This window comes from Crinia signifera, chromosome 19, assembly GCF_055691185.1.
Source record: "Crinia signifera chromosome 19, ASM5569118v1, whole genome shotgun sequence".
In the NCBI taxonomy this organism is placed as follows: domain Eukaryota; kingdom Metazoa; phylum Chordata; class Amphibia; order Anura; family Myobatrachidae; genus Crinia; species Crinia signifera.
The window spans coordinates 9,445,202-9,463,298 of NC_139226.1; the positions used below are offsets into that span (position 1 = coordinate 9,445,202).

The 18,097-nt window shown below is 45.3% G+C and overlaps 1 protein-coding gene across 3 annotated transcripts in view; it reads left to right on the forward strand.

The window, feature by feature from the left end:
- Positions 1-2,089: 2,089 nt before the first annotated feature.
- Positions 2,090-18,097, forward strand: part of NPHS1 (NPHS1 adhesion molecule, nephrin) — a 32,879-nt gene continuing 16,871 nt past the window's right edge. For 2 of the 3 annotated variants that reach the window (XR_014463536.1, XM_083161597.1), the window contains exons 1-12: positions 2,090-2,197; positions 4,945-5,142; positions 7,737-7,859; positions 8,861-8,992; positions 9,346-9,424; positions 9,544-9,647; positions 10,379-10,500; positions 11,224-11,395; positions 11,587-11,744; positions 12,538-12,679; positions 16,080-16,204; positions 17,059-17,224. Coding sequence is in view for 2 of the 3 variants with exons in the window: in XM_083161597.1 (XP_083017723.1) it covers positions 2,149-2,197; positions 4,945-5,142; positions 7,737-7,859; positions 8,861-8,992; positions 9,346-9,424; positions 9,544-9,647; positions 10,379-10,500; positions 11,224-11,395; positions 11,587-11,744; positions 12,538-12,679; positions 16,080-16,204; positions 17,059-17,224 (1,570 nt within the window). In the remaining variant the exon portion in view is untranslated. Of the gene's footprint in view, positions 2,198-4,944; positions 5,143-7,736; positions 7,860-8,860; positions 8,993-9,345; positions 9,425-9,543; positions 9,648-10,378; positions 10,501-11,223; positions 11,396-11,586; positions 11,745-12,537; positions 12,680-16,079; positions 16,205-17,058; positions 17,225-18,097 lie in introns of those variants that run through there. The other variant, XM_083161598.1, reaches the window with a different exon arrangement.

The following is an 18,097-nucleotide window of genomic DNA, read 5'->3' on the forward strand; positions in this document are numbered from 1 at the left end:
AAGTGACTTCCTGCAGCAGTTTATGGCCATCCGATCCCCCTTGAACTCCCCAGGAACTTTCAAGTTGACAGGATGGCATGCAACCCCATTCCTTGCTGCCGGAGGCGGTCCGAGTCGGAGTTTGACCTCTGACTCTGATCCGATGCGCACGGAAACTGCACAATAGATCGAATGTCAAACACATGCGATTTCACTTGATTTCTCTGCCCGATCCGTCGGAATCGGGTGAAATCGGCCCAAATCCTGGGAGTGTCTGGGGGCCTTAAGAGCTAAATTTAAAAAACTGTTTAAAAGGTATGAAGAAAATTTATTAATGTTTAGAGAAAGATAGAGTACCAATCAATCAGCTCCTGACTGGCATTTTTCAAACAACCTGAATGGGCTTTATTTTAGCTTCCTCCACTTTATCTCTCTCTAAAGTTTTAAACAATTCCTCCATAGGTATTAAGGTAACAGCTACCGGGACGCTGAGAGCGGACTACCGTGGGACTCAGCGCCAGAATAAAGAATCAGGTGCAGATTTGTCTGTAATTCGGAGGGAGTGCGTGTGTGTGCGAGTGTGGGGGGTTCTGCCTGTCACAGAATATTGGGATAAACTTGCTGTGTCAGTCTCGCAGATGCTGACTATACTGACTCCCACCACCTCTGAGACAGAGAGCGAGGGAGGAGAGACAGCTGCGAGTGACGGTGAGAGAGTTGGGATGTGTGACAGAGATCTGCCCAGTGACAAGAACACAGACTCCTTCGCTGCACGGTGGGTAAGTCCTTTCCTTCATGATAAAACCCAATTATAATCTTCTTTCTGTGTGTGTTCTCCCCCTTCTCCTTTATTATAGCCTATAGGGTTGATGTATCAAATCTTGGAGAGATAAAGTGGGGGACGAGGGATCAACCAATGAGCACCTAACTGTCATCTTACAGGCTGATTTTGACAAACGACAGCAAGGAGCTGACTGGTTGGTACTCGGTATCCAAGGTTTGGTACATCTCCCCCCTAATATTCAACTTGCAGTGATTCACACGTCTCTCTCAATGTAACCGACTGATTTATCCCTGCGGATACCTGTGCCCCCATATTAATGCCGTCCCCCGCCTGGTCCTGTTTAGGTTTGGTGCCTACATATGTACAATAATAATATCCGCCACCGTGTTACGATGTTTGTGGTGCCGCTAACAGGTTGGCTGTGTCACAATGCTATTATTAGTGTTAAAGAACAACATTATCAGCCAGAACCATAGATTATATAACAAGTGTGACCCAACTGGCTATTATAAATGGAAGGGGGTGTGTAAATTATGGGGGTCAAAGAGCTATAACTAAGGGTTCTATGTACTAAGACGTGATAAAAGGGAAAGTGATAAACCACCAGCCAATCAGCTCCTAACTGCCATGTCACAGGCTGCATTTGAAAAATGACAGATGGGAGCTGATTGGCTGGGGGTTTATCACTCTCCATTTTATCACTTTTTAAGGCTTAGCACATCTTACCCTTGGAGAGATATAAAGCAGAAAGAGATAAAGTATCGTCCAACCAGCTCATAACGGTCATTTTTCAAAACAGCATGGCAGTAAGGAGCTGATTGGCTGGTACTTTATCTCTGTCTGCTGGATCTCTCTACAAGACTTTGTACATAGAAACCTTATAGCTACCGGGTGTAAGATGGGATGGTATACAGTGTCTACGTCAACGGTCAATCGGTCAAAGATTGGCATGCAAAAGTTTGACATTGATTAAAGGTCAACACAGGCAAAATGTCAACATAAATAAAGTTGACACATGAAAAGGTTGACGTGCTGATTAACAGGGCAGAGATAAAGTGTAGAGAAGATAAGGAACCAAACAATCAGCTCCTTGCATTTTACAGGCTGTGCAAGAAAGATAACAGAAGCTGATTGGTTGGTACTTTATCTCTCTCCAAGAATGGATAATGGTATGTGTATGGACACTGCAGAATTGGAGGATGGGGTTCCAATACTGTATCTAATGCTAAACGTCCCCCAGGCATGGTCTGTTGTAGCTTGTGGTCCGGCTGTGGTACGTAGTCTGATAGTGTGACATGCATGGTCCCTAACGGTCCCACAGACCTGTGTGTTATTATTACAGGGCCAAGGACACGTGTGTTATTCAGGTGCGCTCGTCCCCTGGCATGGATCCTGTCGTTGCCATTCTCAGCTGCTGTGTCTGTATCTTTGGAGGTATGTACGGCAGGCTCTCCGGCCGTCTGGAATTACTAAGCATAGTCCCAGGTTCTGCGTATTTGTATCTTGGTGTTTGTTCTATCCTCTGGACCTGTCCCTGCAACTACCCAAGGCCCCGCATTCCGTGTTCGCACCTACCGTAAGGAACTGGTGATAACAGTATCTCGCAGATTGGGTTGGGGTCATTGGGTCAACCTAAAGATGGTTGACAGTCATTAGGTCGACACCATTGGGTTGACATACAGAAAGGTCGACATGTGTCTAGGTCGACATGGCACAAGGTCGACAGTTGTATAAGTCGACATGATCTAGGTCGACAGTCAAAAGGTCGACATGGGGGTTTTCACTGTTTTTTTTTTTACCTGAATGTGTCGACATGGTCACAGTTTTAAGTACACCACTGCGCTTGCCATGCTTCGGGCACACTATTTTATTCTCCCACCACGCCCTAGTGGATGGTAGGGCATGAAATACCACCTGTCGGCACATGTCGGCTCAAACAACAGTGAAAAACCCCATGTCCACCTTTTGACTGTCAACCTAGACCTGGTCGACCTAATGTCATGTCAACCTAGACACCTGTTGACCTTGTGCCATGTTGACCTAAACACTTGTCCACCTTTTGCTATGTCAACCTAGACACCTGTTGACCTTTCTGTATGTCGACACAGTGGTGTCAACCTAATGACTGTCGACCACCTTTAGGTTTAGCAACCGACCGTATCCCCGCAGATTCCCTTCTCTCTCTTTGGGCAGAATGGGCCACATTCCCGGAATGTGATACCTGTGCAGGGTAACCCCATCTTTATGTGTGTGCAATGCGCAGTACATCCTGCCCTTGTTCTGCCATAGTTGCCATCTGAAATGTGTGGGGTCAGTCTCAGGTCTTTTCGGAAATGTCTAATTTTTCAGTCGGTGCCATTATTACTATAGGTTAGAAATCAATGTACAGATTCCAAAGAAGGAATTCATGGACAAATAATGGGCCGCCTGAGCGCCAAGGACGCCTGCGATACATTCAGTCATAAACACCGTATCCATGGAAATGATTTGAAAATGATGGAAACGTTTTTGTCTCTTTTAGTTAGAATGGATCAGTTATTGCAGCCAATCAATCTGCCAGGAGCCAGTGATGTGGCTGGGACGCCCCCTGGCCAAAATTCATGGGGCATGATGACTATTGATGAGCCTTGGCTAATATTGATAAGGCCTGACCAATATTCATGAGGTCTGACTAATATTCATGAGATTCGACTAATATTCATGAGATCCGACTAATATTCATGAGATCTGACTAATATTCATGAGGTCTGACTAATATTCATGTGGTCTGCCCAATATTCATGTAGCCTTACTAATATTCATGAGATCTGACAATATTCATAAGGTCTGACTAATATTCATGAGATCCGACTAATATTCATGAGATCTGACTAATATTCATAAGGTCTGACTAATATTCATGAGATCCGACTAATATTCATGAGATCTGACTAGTATTCATAAGGTCTGACTAATATTTATACAGCCTTACTAATTTTCATGAGGCCTAGCCAATATTCATGAGATTCGACTAATATTCATGAGATCCGACTAATATTCATGAGATCTGACTAATATTCATAAGGTCTGAGTAATATTCATGAGATTCGACTAATATTCATGAGATCCAACTAATATTCATGAGATCTGACTAATATTCATAAGGTCTGACTAATATTCATGAGATTCGACTAATATTCATGAGATCCGACTAATATTCATGAGATCTGACTAATATTCATAAGGTCTGACTAATATTCATGAGATTCGACTAATATTCATGAGATCCGACTAATATTCATGAGATCCGACTAATATTCATGGAGCTTGGCCAATATTCATGCAATCGTACTAATAATATTCCTGAGAACTGGATAATATTAACAAGATCTCACTAATATTCATGATACCTGACTAATATTTATGGGGCTTGGACAATATTTAAGCTGTTTTACTAATATTCATCCAGCCAGACTAATATTCATGAGATCTGACTAATATTCATGGGGTCTGCCCAATATTCATAAGGTCTGACTAATATTCATGAGATCTTACTGATTTCAGGCTCTCACGAGCAGGACCCTTTCTCCTCATTTGCTTTTCTTTAAATATACTGTATATATCTCTGCCACCCTAATAATTGCTTCAGTGTCCTGTCACCTGATGGAACTGTTTTCATGTACTTAATGGACGTGTACTGTAATTTGTTATTTAATAGTTTTTTGCTCATTTATGTATTGTTAGCCGCTGTGTTACCCTTGTGATAAATAAAAACCTGGGTTTATGCGGCAATAACCCAGGTTGATTTGGCGGTCTGAAAGGGGTTTAATATTCATTAGATTTGGCTAATATTCATTAAGTCTGACTAATATTCATGAGATCTGACTAATATTCATGAGATCTGGCTAATATTCATGAGATCTGACTAATATTCATGAGATCTGACTAATATTCATGGGATCTGGTTAATATTCATGAGTTTGTGGTAATTAGTGAATTTATCATGTACATTCTCATGAATGTTAGTCCAGCCTCCAATACTGCTGCAGCCACGCTGTGTTGGTGGCAGTGGTTTATTTGTGTGTAGAGAGCTTCCATCTGTACAGTTCCGGAGGTGCATCCTACAGATTATCAGGAACACCCTGGAGCTCCTAATGGATACAGAGGAACAATCACTGAGTGTTCTTCTTGTCTCTCCTCAGGTGTTGCTGCCACACAGCAGGCCTTCCGCGTCCAGCCGGATAACATCACCGCTCTGCAGGGATCTACGCAGGTGCTGGTCTGCGAGGTGGAACATGCATCGGGGATGGTGCAGTGGGTAAAAAACGGGCTCCTGCTGGGACCTGACAGGAAAATTCCAGGGTTCCCCCGTTACAGTATGTCTGGAAACCCCCAGAAAGGTAGGAATGAGATGGGCGAGGAGGTAGGGATGTGATCCGCCATTGATGGTTTGTCATTTATAGTGGTGGCTTTGCCAGTAATGGTTCTTCACAATGGAGGATAGGGAGCCACGTCTTGCTCTCACGATTGGCCTGCCACTGCTGTTGACTGGTACTCAATGTGTGAAAAGTAGTGTGAGGGGGAACTACAAAATAGCATGACACCACTAAACTCTAAAAGCCCCATCAGCCCCCCTAGTGTTTCCATGGTTCCAGCAACCCCCTTCTATTTCTGCAGTGACCCCCCCCCCCCCATGGATCCTCCACTGACTATAAATCCCAGAGCAAAAATGTAGAGATGTGCAATTTAATACTTTACAAATCCCACACAAATTTGAAATTCAAATTTGGGGTCTGGATTGCAAAAATTACACAATTTCAGCTGTTTTTATCTAATTTCAAGAAATCCTTAACTCTAATTTCAAGAAATACAAATTTGAAACCAAAGCAGTTGTGGGTAAAACAAGATAAACCCCAGTAGCGCACGCAGGGGGGGTTTCCGAGTACCCAGAAACCCCCCCAGAAGTCTAAGGGCCCTAGGCTGAAAGCTGAGGGTCCCCTCTTTCCATGGGTACAAGAATTTTAAAAATCGGCCCTTGGGAACCGGAGATATATGACTTCAAAGCAGTGGTCCCCATCCAAGCTTGTTAATTGCTCTTCCCAGTCAGATCTTTCAGGTTCTGTCTGACTTAGAGTTTTTCTGAGGGTATATTCCAAAAGCTGGGACTCTCCCCCTTTGATGGACACTAGTAGCTTGTCTCTACTGTTCCCAGAACCAGAGATATCAGCCTTCCAGCAGCTGGTTACTGCTCCAGCTCCACATACCTGGTATGTAGTTTTATATGCTCATTGGCAGATTGCTCTGCCTCCTGAACTGTAATCCCCTAGTCCCCAATACCATTTGGTAGGTGGGATTCTCTAGTTTTTAATTCCATTACAATCTAAGAAATCTATTTCTGGGAACTGGAGATATCTGCAGTCAAGCAAGCTGTCCTCCCACCAGAAAATTATGAATAATAAGCCCACTCCACTATACACCCCTCCTCTGCATATTAAACATCCTCTACCACCCTGGAAGTTATGTATCAGGGCCCCTACATTCAGCCCAATGCCCCCTTCTCCCACCCCATCTCCCACCATCTGTGCAGTAAAGGGGTAATTAGTGGAAATTACTGATCCAGGCCCTACATGCTGAGCAGTTGATATAATACCCCCTACCACCCGGGGGACATCAAAGCTTCCCCCACCCCTACCGCTGGAGGATCGGTAGGGGCCCCAATACATTGCTATGCCCAGGGGCCTACACTGCTGTTGATGCCCCTGTATGTGTATATATGTATATATATATACAGTGCTATTTTTCAGCAGGAACCAGCAGGAACTCAGTTCCTGAACCTCTAATTAAATATTACATCATCAGGAACTAAAAATGTACTTTCCATAAGATAAGTTTTATTTTAAAGTCACCTGTGAGTGCCTTTGTTTCTAAATACAATATATACATCTATCTCTCCCTCCCTCTCTTTATTATATATATTATTTTTTATATAATTGATCCACCCCCAGACCTGGAGTTCCTGCACCTATTTTTCCAGAAAAATAGTACTGTATATATATATATATATATATATATATATATATATATATTTGTTTTATTTATATACATTTGGTCTATCTATAATACTTTAACTGACCCAGCATATACTGGGTCACCTAAGTGTCCATTTCCGTGCTTTGCTCCGCCCCTTTGGAAACCCCCTTCTGAAAATCCTGCGTTTGCCACTGAACCCCTCTTAATTACTATACATATCCCCCGTGCTTTTTTCATACTGGACACTGGACACATCTACCAACTTTATTGGCACATCTCCCTTGACCTACAAGATGGTATAACCCTATGACAGTCGGGATTCCTGTGGTCGTTTCTCCAAAATCGGAATCCTGGCTGTCAGGATCCCAACAGAGGGGCAAACAATTTCAAGTCCCTTGCCGCGTTCACCATGCTGCTGGATCTGTGGCTTGCTGCGCTCACCACCTATTCTATTCTCCCTCTGTGGGGGAGTATGAACCCCCACAAGGGAAAATAGCCAGTGTACTGTAAGTCAGGATTCTGACTGTTGGGCTCCTGACAGTTGGGATTCCGATGCCGGAGAAACGACCGTCGGAATCCCGGCTGTTGAGTCATCCGGCACCCCACTATGGCCACCCTATCAGTCCCCTTATGATATATGTATGATACAGCATACGGCTAATGGAGATGAAGACCAGGTTCTACTTATTAAGGTCACAGGATGTGCAACTTTCTCTTAAGGAAAAACAGTCCTTTTTTTCAAACTCTAAACTTAGGAAGCAGAATTTTGGTTCTCAGCGCTGGATAGTTTGGCTCATTATGCATTAGTGCGCCCCCTGGTGGTGACAACAGCAGAACTGCTGCAATAGGAGCTATTTTTGACTTCTGACAATCCCGCTTGTGTATCCACAGGGACACGCACAGGTGTTCAGTGCATAATTATTTTCTTTTCCTAATTGGATATGTGTATTTATGAACCCTGCAGGGGAATACAACCTACGCATTGAGCGGTGCGAACTGTCGGATGACACGGAGTATGTCTGCCAGGTGGGGAGGTCAGAGGTCAGCCTGGGGATCATTTCCAGAACAGCCTTGCTGACTATCCTGGGTAAGTGCCATGGGGCATTGGGTGTCTCCAAACTCGTTTGCCCCGTCAAATGTCTTCGATATTTATTTTGTTTCATTAACTTATGAAGTCTGTCTGGTTCCCATCAGAAAAGTATGATTGCCCCCTGCGTGTAATCATAAAGTCACCCCCACCCTCACCCCCAATCATGATGTTGGCTCCATGTCCAGCTAGCATCCAGAGCGGCATAAGAACATATCAGCTAGCAATGTAGCCCCTTATTCTGTATGATATATACCATCACTTTATTTTCATTACATCGAAGATTAAAGAAGAACTGAAGGCAGCATATGCCTGACATGGCTTATAATCACAGGGCTGGGTGAGGGCCCTCGGGCCGGTCTTATGGTTTTGCCAGACTAGGGCAGGGTTAGCGTAATGTTGAGTGATCTTCCCTGTTGCTTGGCCATCGGATGTTTCACAGTTCTTGGCTATTTGTGGTGGGAAACAACAGTAGACCATCAGACCAGGTCCGAATTCTTATTGCACCGATCTTCGTAACTATATTATGAACCACACCACCCATAGGGGGCAGCGACACCTAGCTCATGGCATAGGTAGTTCAGTTCAGCAGGGGAAGCTGGATACACTAATTTTATTGATACCAGCATCTTGAGTGGTCTTTGCCTACAATGCATTGTTGGATTTTGCATAGGACTCTTGCCTGTTCTTTCTTTGCCACCATATAGCTGATTTATTTCTGCCACAGCTACGTTTTCATGTCTTTATTTGACTACGCTAAGATTATATTATGTATTATTTAATGACCAACAATAAATGATGGTGGCTGGCATTGGAGACAACCTACAGGCTGATATGATGGATTATACTGTAGCTATCTGGGTAAATGCGTTATATTATAAACCCCTCATATGTTTGTAGTTTAACACCTTATTTTTCCTCCGGAATGTGGCCCCTGTGTGGCTTGGCCCTCTGCAAATGAACATGGACTAATTTAAGTCACTTTGTCACTCTTCTACCAGTGCCCCCAGAAGCTCCTGTGTTTAAGGATCATGTTGCGGGCAGTTCCGTCACGTGGGTCTATGGAGAAGAGTACTCAGTCACCTGTAGCATCCTCAATGCCAAACCAGCTGCCGTACTGACCCTCACCAAAAGTAAGTATGAGGACCAGGGTTGGGTGGCATCTTTTGTACCACCAAGGAGGACATTTGGAAATCATAAGATGCCAACACTCATGACATCATTGACAGAGACATTGAGGAGAGAAATAAGGAATCCTCAGCACAGTATTCAGTCCAACCTTCTACAGACCATGTTGTGGTCCTCCACAGCTAAGCTATTATTAAATGACTTGAGAGAAGTGTGAGATATTGTAGCTTAGGCTGCAAGGGAGAAGTCTGCAACCTATTAGGTAGATATGTGGGATTATTTAGTGGGGACAGGAGGTCTACATTGACCATAATCCTCTGCAGAACACTCAAGTCTCTGTTGTCCTCCTTATGCCCAGGTGGTGTGGAAGTTCCTGCAGATTCCAGCAACAGTCCTGGATCCGAGGACAAGTTGGAGAACACTGAGATTACTTCAAAGTAGGTGTGGGCAACATCTCAGGAAGGGGGGGGGGGGGTGCCGGTTTTCAGATGGGCCACACAACAGAATCTGCCAGGGCTTTGTCAGTGTTCATATGACCATGGTCTCTCTCTTGCAGGGTCACCCCACAGAGCACAGATAACGGAAACCTGATTGTCTGCTCGGCACTGAACCCTGCACTTCAGACACCTCTCACCGTGAGCTTCACCATGAATGTGCTGTGTGAGACAATGCTATACCGTACCCACCATTTACATCCCATTCAGTCACATGATCTAGCAGGAAGTATCATTGTCCACGGTTAGCTTAACATTCTAATGCTCTGATTGGCTGCAGGCTATGCTCTCCCCGCCCGTTTCATCTGCTTCATGCCTATGTGTGTCTTGGGGGGGAGTTGCATCAAGCGTTGGAGTGCTATAAATTCATACGTTACCAAGAGCAACCAATCTGATTTTTCTTATTTATCTAGTACAGCCATTGAGAAGCTGGTTGCTTTGGGTAACTACTTGACTTAATCTCTCTCGAAGACATGCTACACTTTATCTATCTTCCACCTTTGGAGAGATAACACAATAAGTGCCCTGATCTATACAAAAGCCCTCTAAAAACAAAACAACATATGTTAATAACCGTTCCACTTACAATGCCATGCTACTGTATACACAGGACCCCCGGCATGCAAAACTATATAAACTCTCCTCAATTGTTACACATACAGTATATTGTTCAAGGAATTGTGGGAGACAGTGTGTTATTGGCCTCACAGTGCACATGTTGCCTAGGCATGGTGGAGGCAGCCATGTTGTGGCCCTGATCAAGAAAGCAGCCTATCAATATAGTAGAAGCAGAAAATGGCTGCCCCCACTCTGTTTAGTCAATGTGAACATTGCATATAATTCAGTTTGTATTCACTGCTTCATACTTCCTCTCATGTATTTCATATGCCCCTATAGTTCCCCCTGACATCCCAATGATTGAAGGTTACGAACAATTGGTTGTAAAAGCTGATGAAGTCCTGAAGCTGACCTGCACTTCCAAAAGCGGGAATCCTCTGGCTACTCTGCAATGGCTAAAGGTGAGCTCTGAGATTTAACCACTGCTCGACCTATGACCTGCGCATACCGTGGCCATTTTGTGACCTCAATTCATGAGGCCTAAGTAATATTCATGAGGCCTGACTAATATTCATGAGGCCTGACTAATATTCATTAGGCCTGACTAATATTTATAAGGCCTGAATAATATTCATGAGGCCTGACTAACATTCATGTGGTCTGACTAATATTCCTGTGGCCTGCCTAATATTCATAAGGCCTGACTAAAATTCATGAGGCCTGACTAATATTCATTAGGCCTGACTACTATTCATAAGGCCTGACTAATATTCATGAGGCCTGACTAAAATTCATGAGGCCTGATTACTATTCATAAGGCCTGACTAATATTCGTGTGGCCTGAATAATATTCATGAGGCCTGACTAACATTCATGTGGTCTGACTAATATTCATGAGGCCTGACTAATATTCATGTGGCCTGAGTAATATTCATGAGGGCCATAGGCATCTCTATAATGGGTGCACTGTGCATGGTGCACACAGGCCCCTGGGTCCAGGGGGACCAACACTATACACAATGCACCCATACAAATTTACTTATCCCGCCGTAGCCCCGCAGCAGCATTTCGGCACCGGAGATGCAAATCACTTGAAAAATGGCCGCCGCTTCCATTTTTGAGTGATTTGCGCATGCGCACTGGATATGTCCCATTAACTAGTTATTTTTCTACCTCTTCTGCAGAACGATGAAGTCTTTTACACCCGTTGGGAGACCGATGCCAAAAAGAGACTATCTACAAGTCACCTGACCTTAAACATCAAGCCGGAATATAATCTGGCTGTGATAAACTGTGAGGCTGTCAATCATGTGTCTCCAGAGGTCCTCCGAGCCAGCATCACCCTCAATGTCGTGTGTGAGTATCCTCATCCCAGCCTTTCCAGATATGAGCGATGAGAGCTCATTTCAAAGTTGTTCACTGCATGCTACCATAACTTTGTACAATTCACCACACTTTACTTGATTAATGACCTTCTGAGCTCCGATGTGATGTGTGACCTATATGGCGATTTTGAGAACTGTCTTTTTCTATCTTATCTTTTTCAGTTCCTCCTACTAAAGTAACAATTCTTGGTTCCTCCAGCGGCCCAGAAAATACGACTCTCTCCTTCAGCTGCTTTACTGCATCCAGCAATCCTCCCGTCTATATCCGCTGGTGGCTGGGAGCGGCGGAGCTGGCAGATGCCAATGCCACCATAACGGATGTGAGATTATGGTCTTTCGCAGCAATTCTTGGAACCAGTTCCCAAATATTACCAGGGTCACGTGTAGGGATCATACCATCTTGTGGAGGATGTTATCATGGAACATGTAGTTCTCCTGTATCCACGTTCATGGAACGCTCATCTGCAGATACAGCTTGATATTCTTAATTGAACACTGTCAAAGTTCAATGATCATCATTGGGGTCTATGTACTAGTTGAACTGGTGGTGGTTTGTGCCTTGAGATTTTTTTTCAAGTGTACTGCCAGATCTAGTGATGTCTACAGCAGTTTACAGACACCACCACCAGTTCAACTGTTATTCACTATACTCTTGTTTTCATGTGAGGGCCAATATAGTTTAGTTTTGTTACCTGTGGGGACCAGTGTGATTGTTTTTTCCAATTACGGCCAATGTTTTTTTTTTTTTCCTGTGGGGACCAATGTGTTTTTCCATGTGGGGTCTGATGGTATGTGTTGGCATTTTTAAAATCTTGTTTGGAGTGCCGAGAGCTTGAAAATCATTGGCTTAGTTCATAGACCATCAATCAATAATTAGAGATGTGCAGGTCCTGATTTACTCTGATTTACTCTGATTTCAAAGCAGGATATTATTGGCTATCCCCAATCACATGACAGTTGTTGACAGTTGATGGCCAATAAGATCCTGAGTAAATCAGAGTAAATCAGAGCCTGCACATCTCTATCAATAATATCAGCTGATAGGTTGATCAAGATGATAGGAAAGATCTTATTGTTGTTACTTTTTTCCAATGAGAATGATTTCCTCTCTAGGCAGAGCACGGGGGGAAGATGACCATGTCGAATATAACCATAGTGATTCAGAGGGACCACAACGAGATGCAGTTGACCTGCGAGGCTTTTAACGAGGCTCTTCTGTACTCCAAAGCGAACAGTGTAAAGCTCAGCGTGCAACGTGGGTAACAGAAACGGGACACAATGGGAGGGGAAATCTGGGGGGGACCCTTGATTGAGGGAAACAAATATACGTGGTATGCTTGTACAGTGTGTGTGAAATTTAGTAGGATGAGAGATTCAGAAAGTGAGAGATTTGGTAAGAAATCTCCATTTTTTTTGAAGTGGCAATCATTTACACTGCAAAATCACACTGGTTTTGCAGTGTAAATGATTGCCGCTTTAAAAAAACTGGTTCTCACCCTATTACATTTCACCTTGTGTCTAAATATATGTTCCAAAGTCGGCATACAGCGATAGTACCTAGACACTCCATATATTACACAATACAGACAATACAATTACTCAATACAGACAATATATTGAAATGTTTATGGATCAGTCATAGAATTCTCCCCGTGGTGGTAGAAGTGGGACTGTCCAAGATCCGGATTGTGTGATCCACCAGGACCAAGAAGAGTCGCCCTGACCCATCTACCTTGACACTGCAAATTCTGTCATTAAGGGGTAGATTTATTAAGCTCGGTGAAGTGATAAACTGTCTGGTTTTTATCACCGGCCAATCAGCTCCTAAGTGTAAAGTTACAGGCTTGGTTTGAAAAATGACAGGTAGCAGCTGATTGGCCGGTGATAAAAACCAGATACTTTATCACTTCACCGAGCTTAATAAATCTACCCATAAGTCACCAATCAAAATGCTGTTGTTCAAAATGTTGACACCTAAATTATGTCGACATGGTTGAAATGGTTGGCACCCAGTGGCGTAACTGTTTTGGGCGCCAAGCACCCCAAATCCCCCGCCGCCCATGCAAACCCCCCCCAATCCCCTGCAGCCTTACCTATCACGCTGGTCCCCGGCGGCTCCGTTCTTCTTCTGCTGAGGACCACCACAAAATGGCCGCCCCCATACAGCAGACAGTTTCAGAGAACTGTCTGCTATATGGGGGCGGCCATTTTGTGGTGGTCCTCAGCAGAGGAACGGAGCCACCGGGAGGACCAGCTAGATAGGTAAGTCTGCGGGGGATTTGAGGGGGGGGGGGTGTAACTATAGCACAGCAGCCCCCGGCGCCCCCACATGCACAGCGCCCCCCCGCGGTGGCGGGGGGCTGCGGTGCTATAGTTACGCCGCTGCTGGTACCTAAAAAAACAATTCTAGAATGCTAACATATGAAATGGTGACAATGTCATAATGATAACATTCCCATTGTCTTGTTGTGGTTACAGTTAGTGACTAATATTAGGGATAGTGTTCCTGTTAGGTGATGATATGGGGTAATTATTTCTCGAAAGAGGTGTATTGGTGCAGTGTGTAAGTGCTACATCAGGACAAACAGACAGTTTTTCCCTGATTTAATGAAAAATAACAGCTAGGCCCAGAGGCGTAACTACGACTCGGTGGGCCCCATAGCAAAATATTGAAAGCCCCCCCCCCCCATCTTTTGTCACCACAATACCCCTTAGGGGCACGAGAGAGGAGAGTGAGGGCGGGATGCACTAAAGGGAAAATGTGGTAAAACGGGGGTTTTACCGCATTTTCCTATGTACCAATACCCGTATGCCCCGTCTTCGCATGGCAGGGTATGGGCTTCTATTGCCCCTCACCCCCCGTCCTCCTTTGATCGCCTACTCCCCCAGCAGGTGTCACAGCCGGGAGGACATCCGGCTGCAGGGGGGAGGAGGAGACGCACTGGCAGCCACCGGGATGTGACGGAGACCCCCGCAGACCACATCACAGGTATCACGGGGGTCTCCGTCACCGCAACCCCATGCTAGCCGCATATGTTAGTACATATGCGGCAGCATCGCGGCGGCTGTCATTATATTAATACATCCCGCCCCGAGAGAGAAATATAGGAGCGAGGTAGAGAGTGAGAGAAAAGTATTAGGGAGATGGAGCTAACATAGGCAGACAGATGGGAGGGGGCATAGATGGGAGGAGAGGTATAGATGGACAGATATGAGGGGCACACATTGACAGGAGGGGCATAGATAGATGGAGGGGCAGGTTAGGGTATAGACAGGTGGGAGGAAGTGGGCTTATATGGAGAGACGGACGGATGCAAGGGGGTATAGATAGAAAGAAGAGAGGGGCATAGACTGAAGGATAAGAGGTGGCATCAATGGACAGAAAAGCAGACAGAGCACCATATGGGGTTATAAATAGACTGGAAGGGGCATAAAAGGACATGGGGGCTCATGGGAGTGAGGGCACATGCTGTATTAAGCTGTAAGCTTATGTGTACCATTTTACATATTTTATGTTAAACAACCCTCCCCTTATATGCTTTATGCTTTTATTCCTAGTCTCCCCCCACACACACAGTTATGCCTCTGCCTCCATCTCTTTTACAAGCCCCCCCCCTTCCCCCTCCGTGCATATTAATTCTTTATTAAACGGATGCCATTTATTATAACTCACTTTTGGTTTTGTCAGTCCCAGAAAACAGATGACATGGCCCGCGCTGTTCTCTGCATGCAGCCTCCAGCCTGCCCGCGCAAACACCACCCCAACCCCGCTTTCACTTGATGAGGCACCCGGTGCCTTGATGAGGCACACGGAAGGAGAAGTCTGGAACAATGTTGCCTCTGGTAGGGCGCCGGTAGTACGCAGTGGCAGCAGCGATCATCATTGCCGCAGATGTACCACCGGCACCTCCAGCCTGCCCGCGCAAACACCACCCCGACCCCGCTTCCACTTCCTTCCCTACAGGTAACTGCTGGAACAGCACCCTGCCTCCCTACTTCCGCCTCTCTCCGCATAACTGCCGGACCCAGTACCCGCCGGGAGTACCAAAGTGCCGGGACTCCATTGATTAAAAAACAAACAAAATATAAATAAATCTGTTTTAAGAGGGTGCAGTGGGATTGCTTTTGGGCCCCCCAAACTGCCGGGCCCCATAGCAGCTGCATCCCCTGCACCTTCTATAATTACGCAACTGGCTAGGCCCCATTCAGGTGGCCTACTTCCTTGAAGGCATCTCCCAGGCTTTAGCCAAGGCCCCTCCTGTCCAACACACACTTTGGCTAACCAACCTGGCTTCTTCCCAGTTACATGTAGCTCAGTCCAAAGAGTTTGGTGCCCTTACAGCTATAGGATCAGGTGTCCTGACTCTCAGCAACTTCCTAGCATACTGATCTCTGACTGGCCGTCACAGTACCACCAGGCTGATAAGTCACTCTTGGCAATGACTTTATATATACTAAATTTAAATAAAAAATGCTGTGTAAAAAAAAAAAATATGATATTTCCTATATAAGATAAACATTACTGGTCATTATGATGAATAACAATGGTTGCTTGGCAATTTGCACACCTCTTTTGACAAATTCACTTGGCACTCAAAGGGTTAATTCCAATTTTGCCCCAAAATTCGATGTTAGAAAATGTCATTGTCGTTTAGATCCTCCTCAGAAGATCTGGATAGAGGCACCTCCGCGGGACAAACGCTTTCGCGCAGGAAGCCGTGTGAAACTCAGCTGTTTCTCCAGTGGGGGGCACCCCGCGCCGCGGCTCACCTGGCTAAAGGTAAGGGGTCTTTTCTCCAGAGAACGACATTCAGGAAGCGGTTTTCTGGCTCCATATAAATGTCACCAATGCTGAGCTTAGTATGGGCTGCCGGCTTACGCTTACTATAGGTCATAGCCCCGGGGCAGACATAAGCCAACATTAGTTTAATAACTCAGCAGAAGCTGCAGCTACGAACATCTCTACAACTTAGTTATCGTACAAAAAATGTGAAATATTTATTTGCAATGTGTTTGCGGTAGAGAATCATTATCAGTAATAATATAGTTATAGTGGTGGTGAGTTCTGAATGAGATATCCGTCTCTGCCGCCTGAGGCCACAATTCCAGGCCTGTATGCTTCCAGGCTTTCCTCGCATCCCCTAATGCACTGAAAGGTTCAGGAAATGAATATATTCATTCATCTTCAAAGTCTTTGCTTGGTTTTTATTTAGTGCATGTTTCTAATGGTTACCGTTCTGCTTCGGTAAATACGCGACTCAGGGGGGGAAGACCACCCTGGACCCCAGACCCACTTCCTAAGGGAGAGCTAGCGCACAGAAAAGCGTTTGCAATTTATTTTTAAAGGCTCCAAACCAAGAATAGACGGAGATCGCTAATGCAGATACACAATATCAACTTCTTGAGGGAGGCCTCAATCACTAAACCAAGATGGCCACCATCTGTTCTTCTGCACATGCGCAGCTTTTTAGTGTGTTAGAGCAATGCCTGTTGGGCACAAACTTGTTCCATTCAGCTCCCTAGAGACGCTGCTATTAATGCTTGTTCTATTCTGTTACAACTGCTGAGTACAGCTGTACAGACCACACTACTGCTGAATAAACTACAGACCCAGCTCCGGTTTTCATTACATAGGATAAGAGAACGGTATCGGATGGGAGGCTGGTCACCGCGGGAAAGATCGTCTCCAGAGAACTCATTCTGGAGACAGTACCGAGTGATAACCAGGCCGTGTACCGCTGCAACTCAACCAACGATGGGAAGAAAATCCTGAGTGACTTTACCAAGCTTCACATCCAGTGTGAGTGGGAGCGCTAATGTTTTAATGGAAAAAGAAGGGGGGGGGGGGTGGACTATAAATAAACCATTTATATAACCAAGGAACCTAGTTGTATGACCTAAAAATAGACTTCAAGATGCAAAAAAGTCAGGACAAAAATAAAAAAAAGGGTACTTGTGTAGTTTCACGGCGGCAGTTACGCCGTCAGCGTAGCGACCCTGTCAGAATCAGCGTAGTGTTCCCGCGGCCAGCGTAGTTAGCATAGTCAGTCAGAAGTAGCGTTGCCCAACGGCTGCCTTACTTGTGTAGTTTTACGGCAAACGCAGCGTGGCGAGCGCAGCAAGCCCCGTGCGGGGACGCGTTACGTGTCCTCCCGACCTTTTCATACCCCCACTATCCACGTCGGTGTGGAGTTAATTTTATATAGTGTGGCGAGCACAGTGAGCCACCGAGCCCGAAGCGCAGCTTGCCACACTATGTAAAATCAACTCCACACCGTGGTGGATAGTGGGGGTATGAAAAGGTCGGGAGGACGCGTAATGCATGCGCTCGCAACGCTTTAGGCTGCCGTTGATAGTGGGGGTTTGCATCTCAGATAGATGGAGCGCCTCTCCACTGGCGCCAGCATTATCACCTCTCCGCCAAAGAAAGGGGATCATGCTGGCACCGGCAGTGTGAGGAAGGTGCTGACTAGGCTTGGCAGGGACGCCGGGGACAGAGATGCAGTTCCCGGCAACAGTACGGTAGTTACTTGTGTAGTTTCACGGCGGCAGCCTACGCTGATAACGTAGCTTAGGCTGCCGCCGTGAAACTACACAAGTACCAAAAAAAGAAATTACATTAGTTATGGACACCTTTATATTACTGATTTAAGAGCTGATCTGCTCTCCAGTC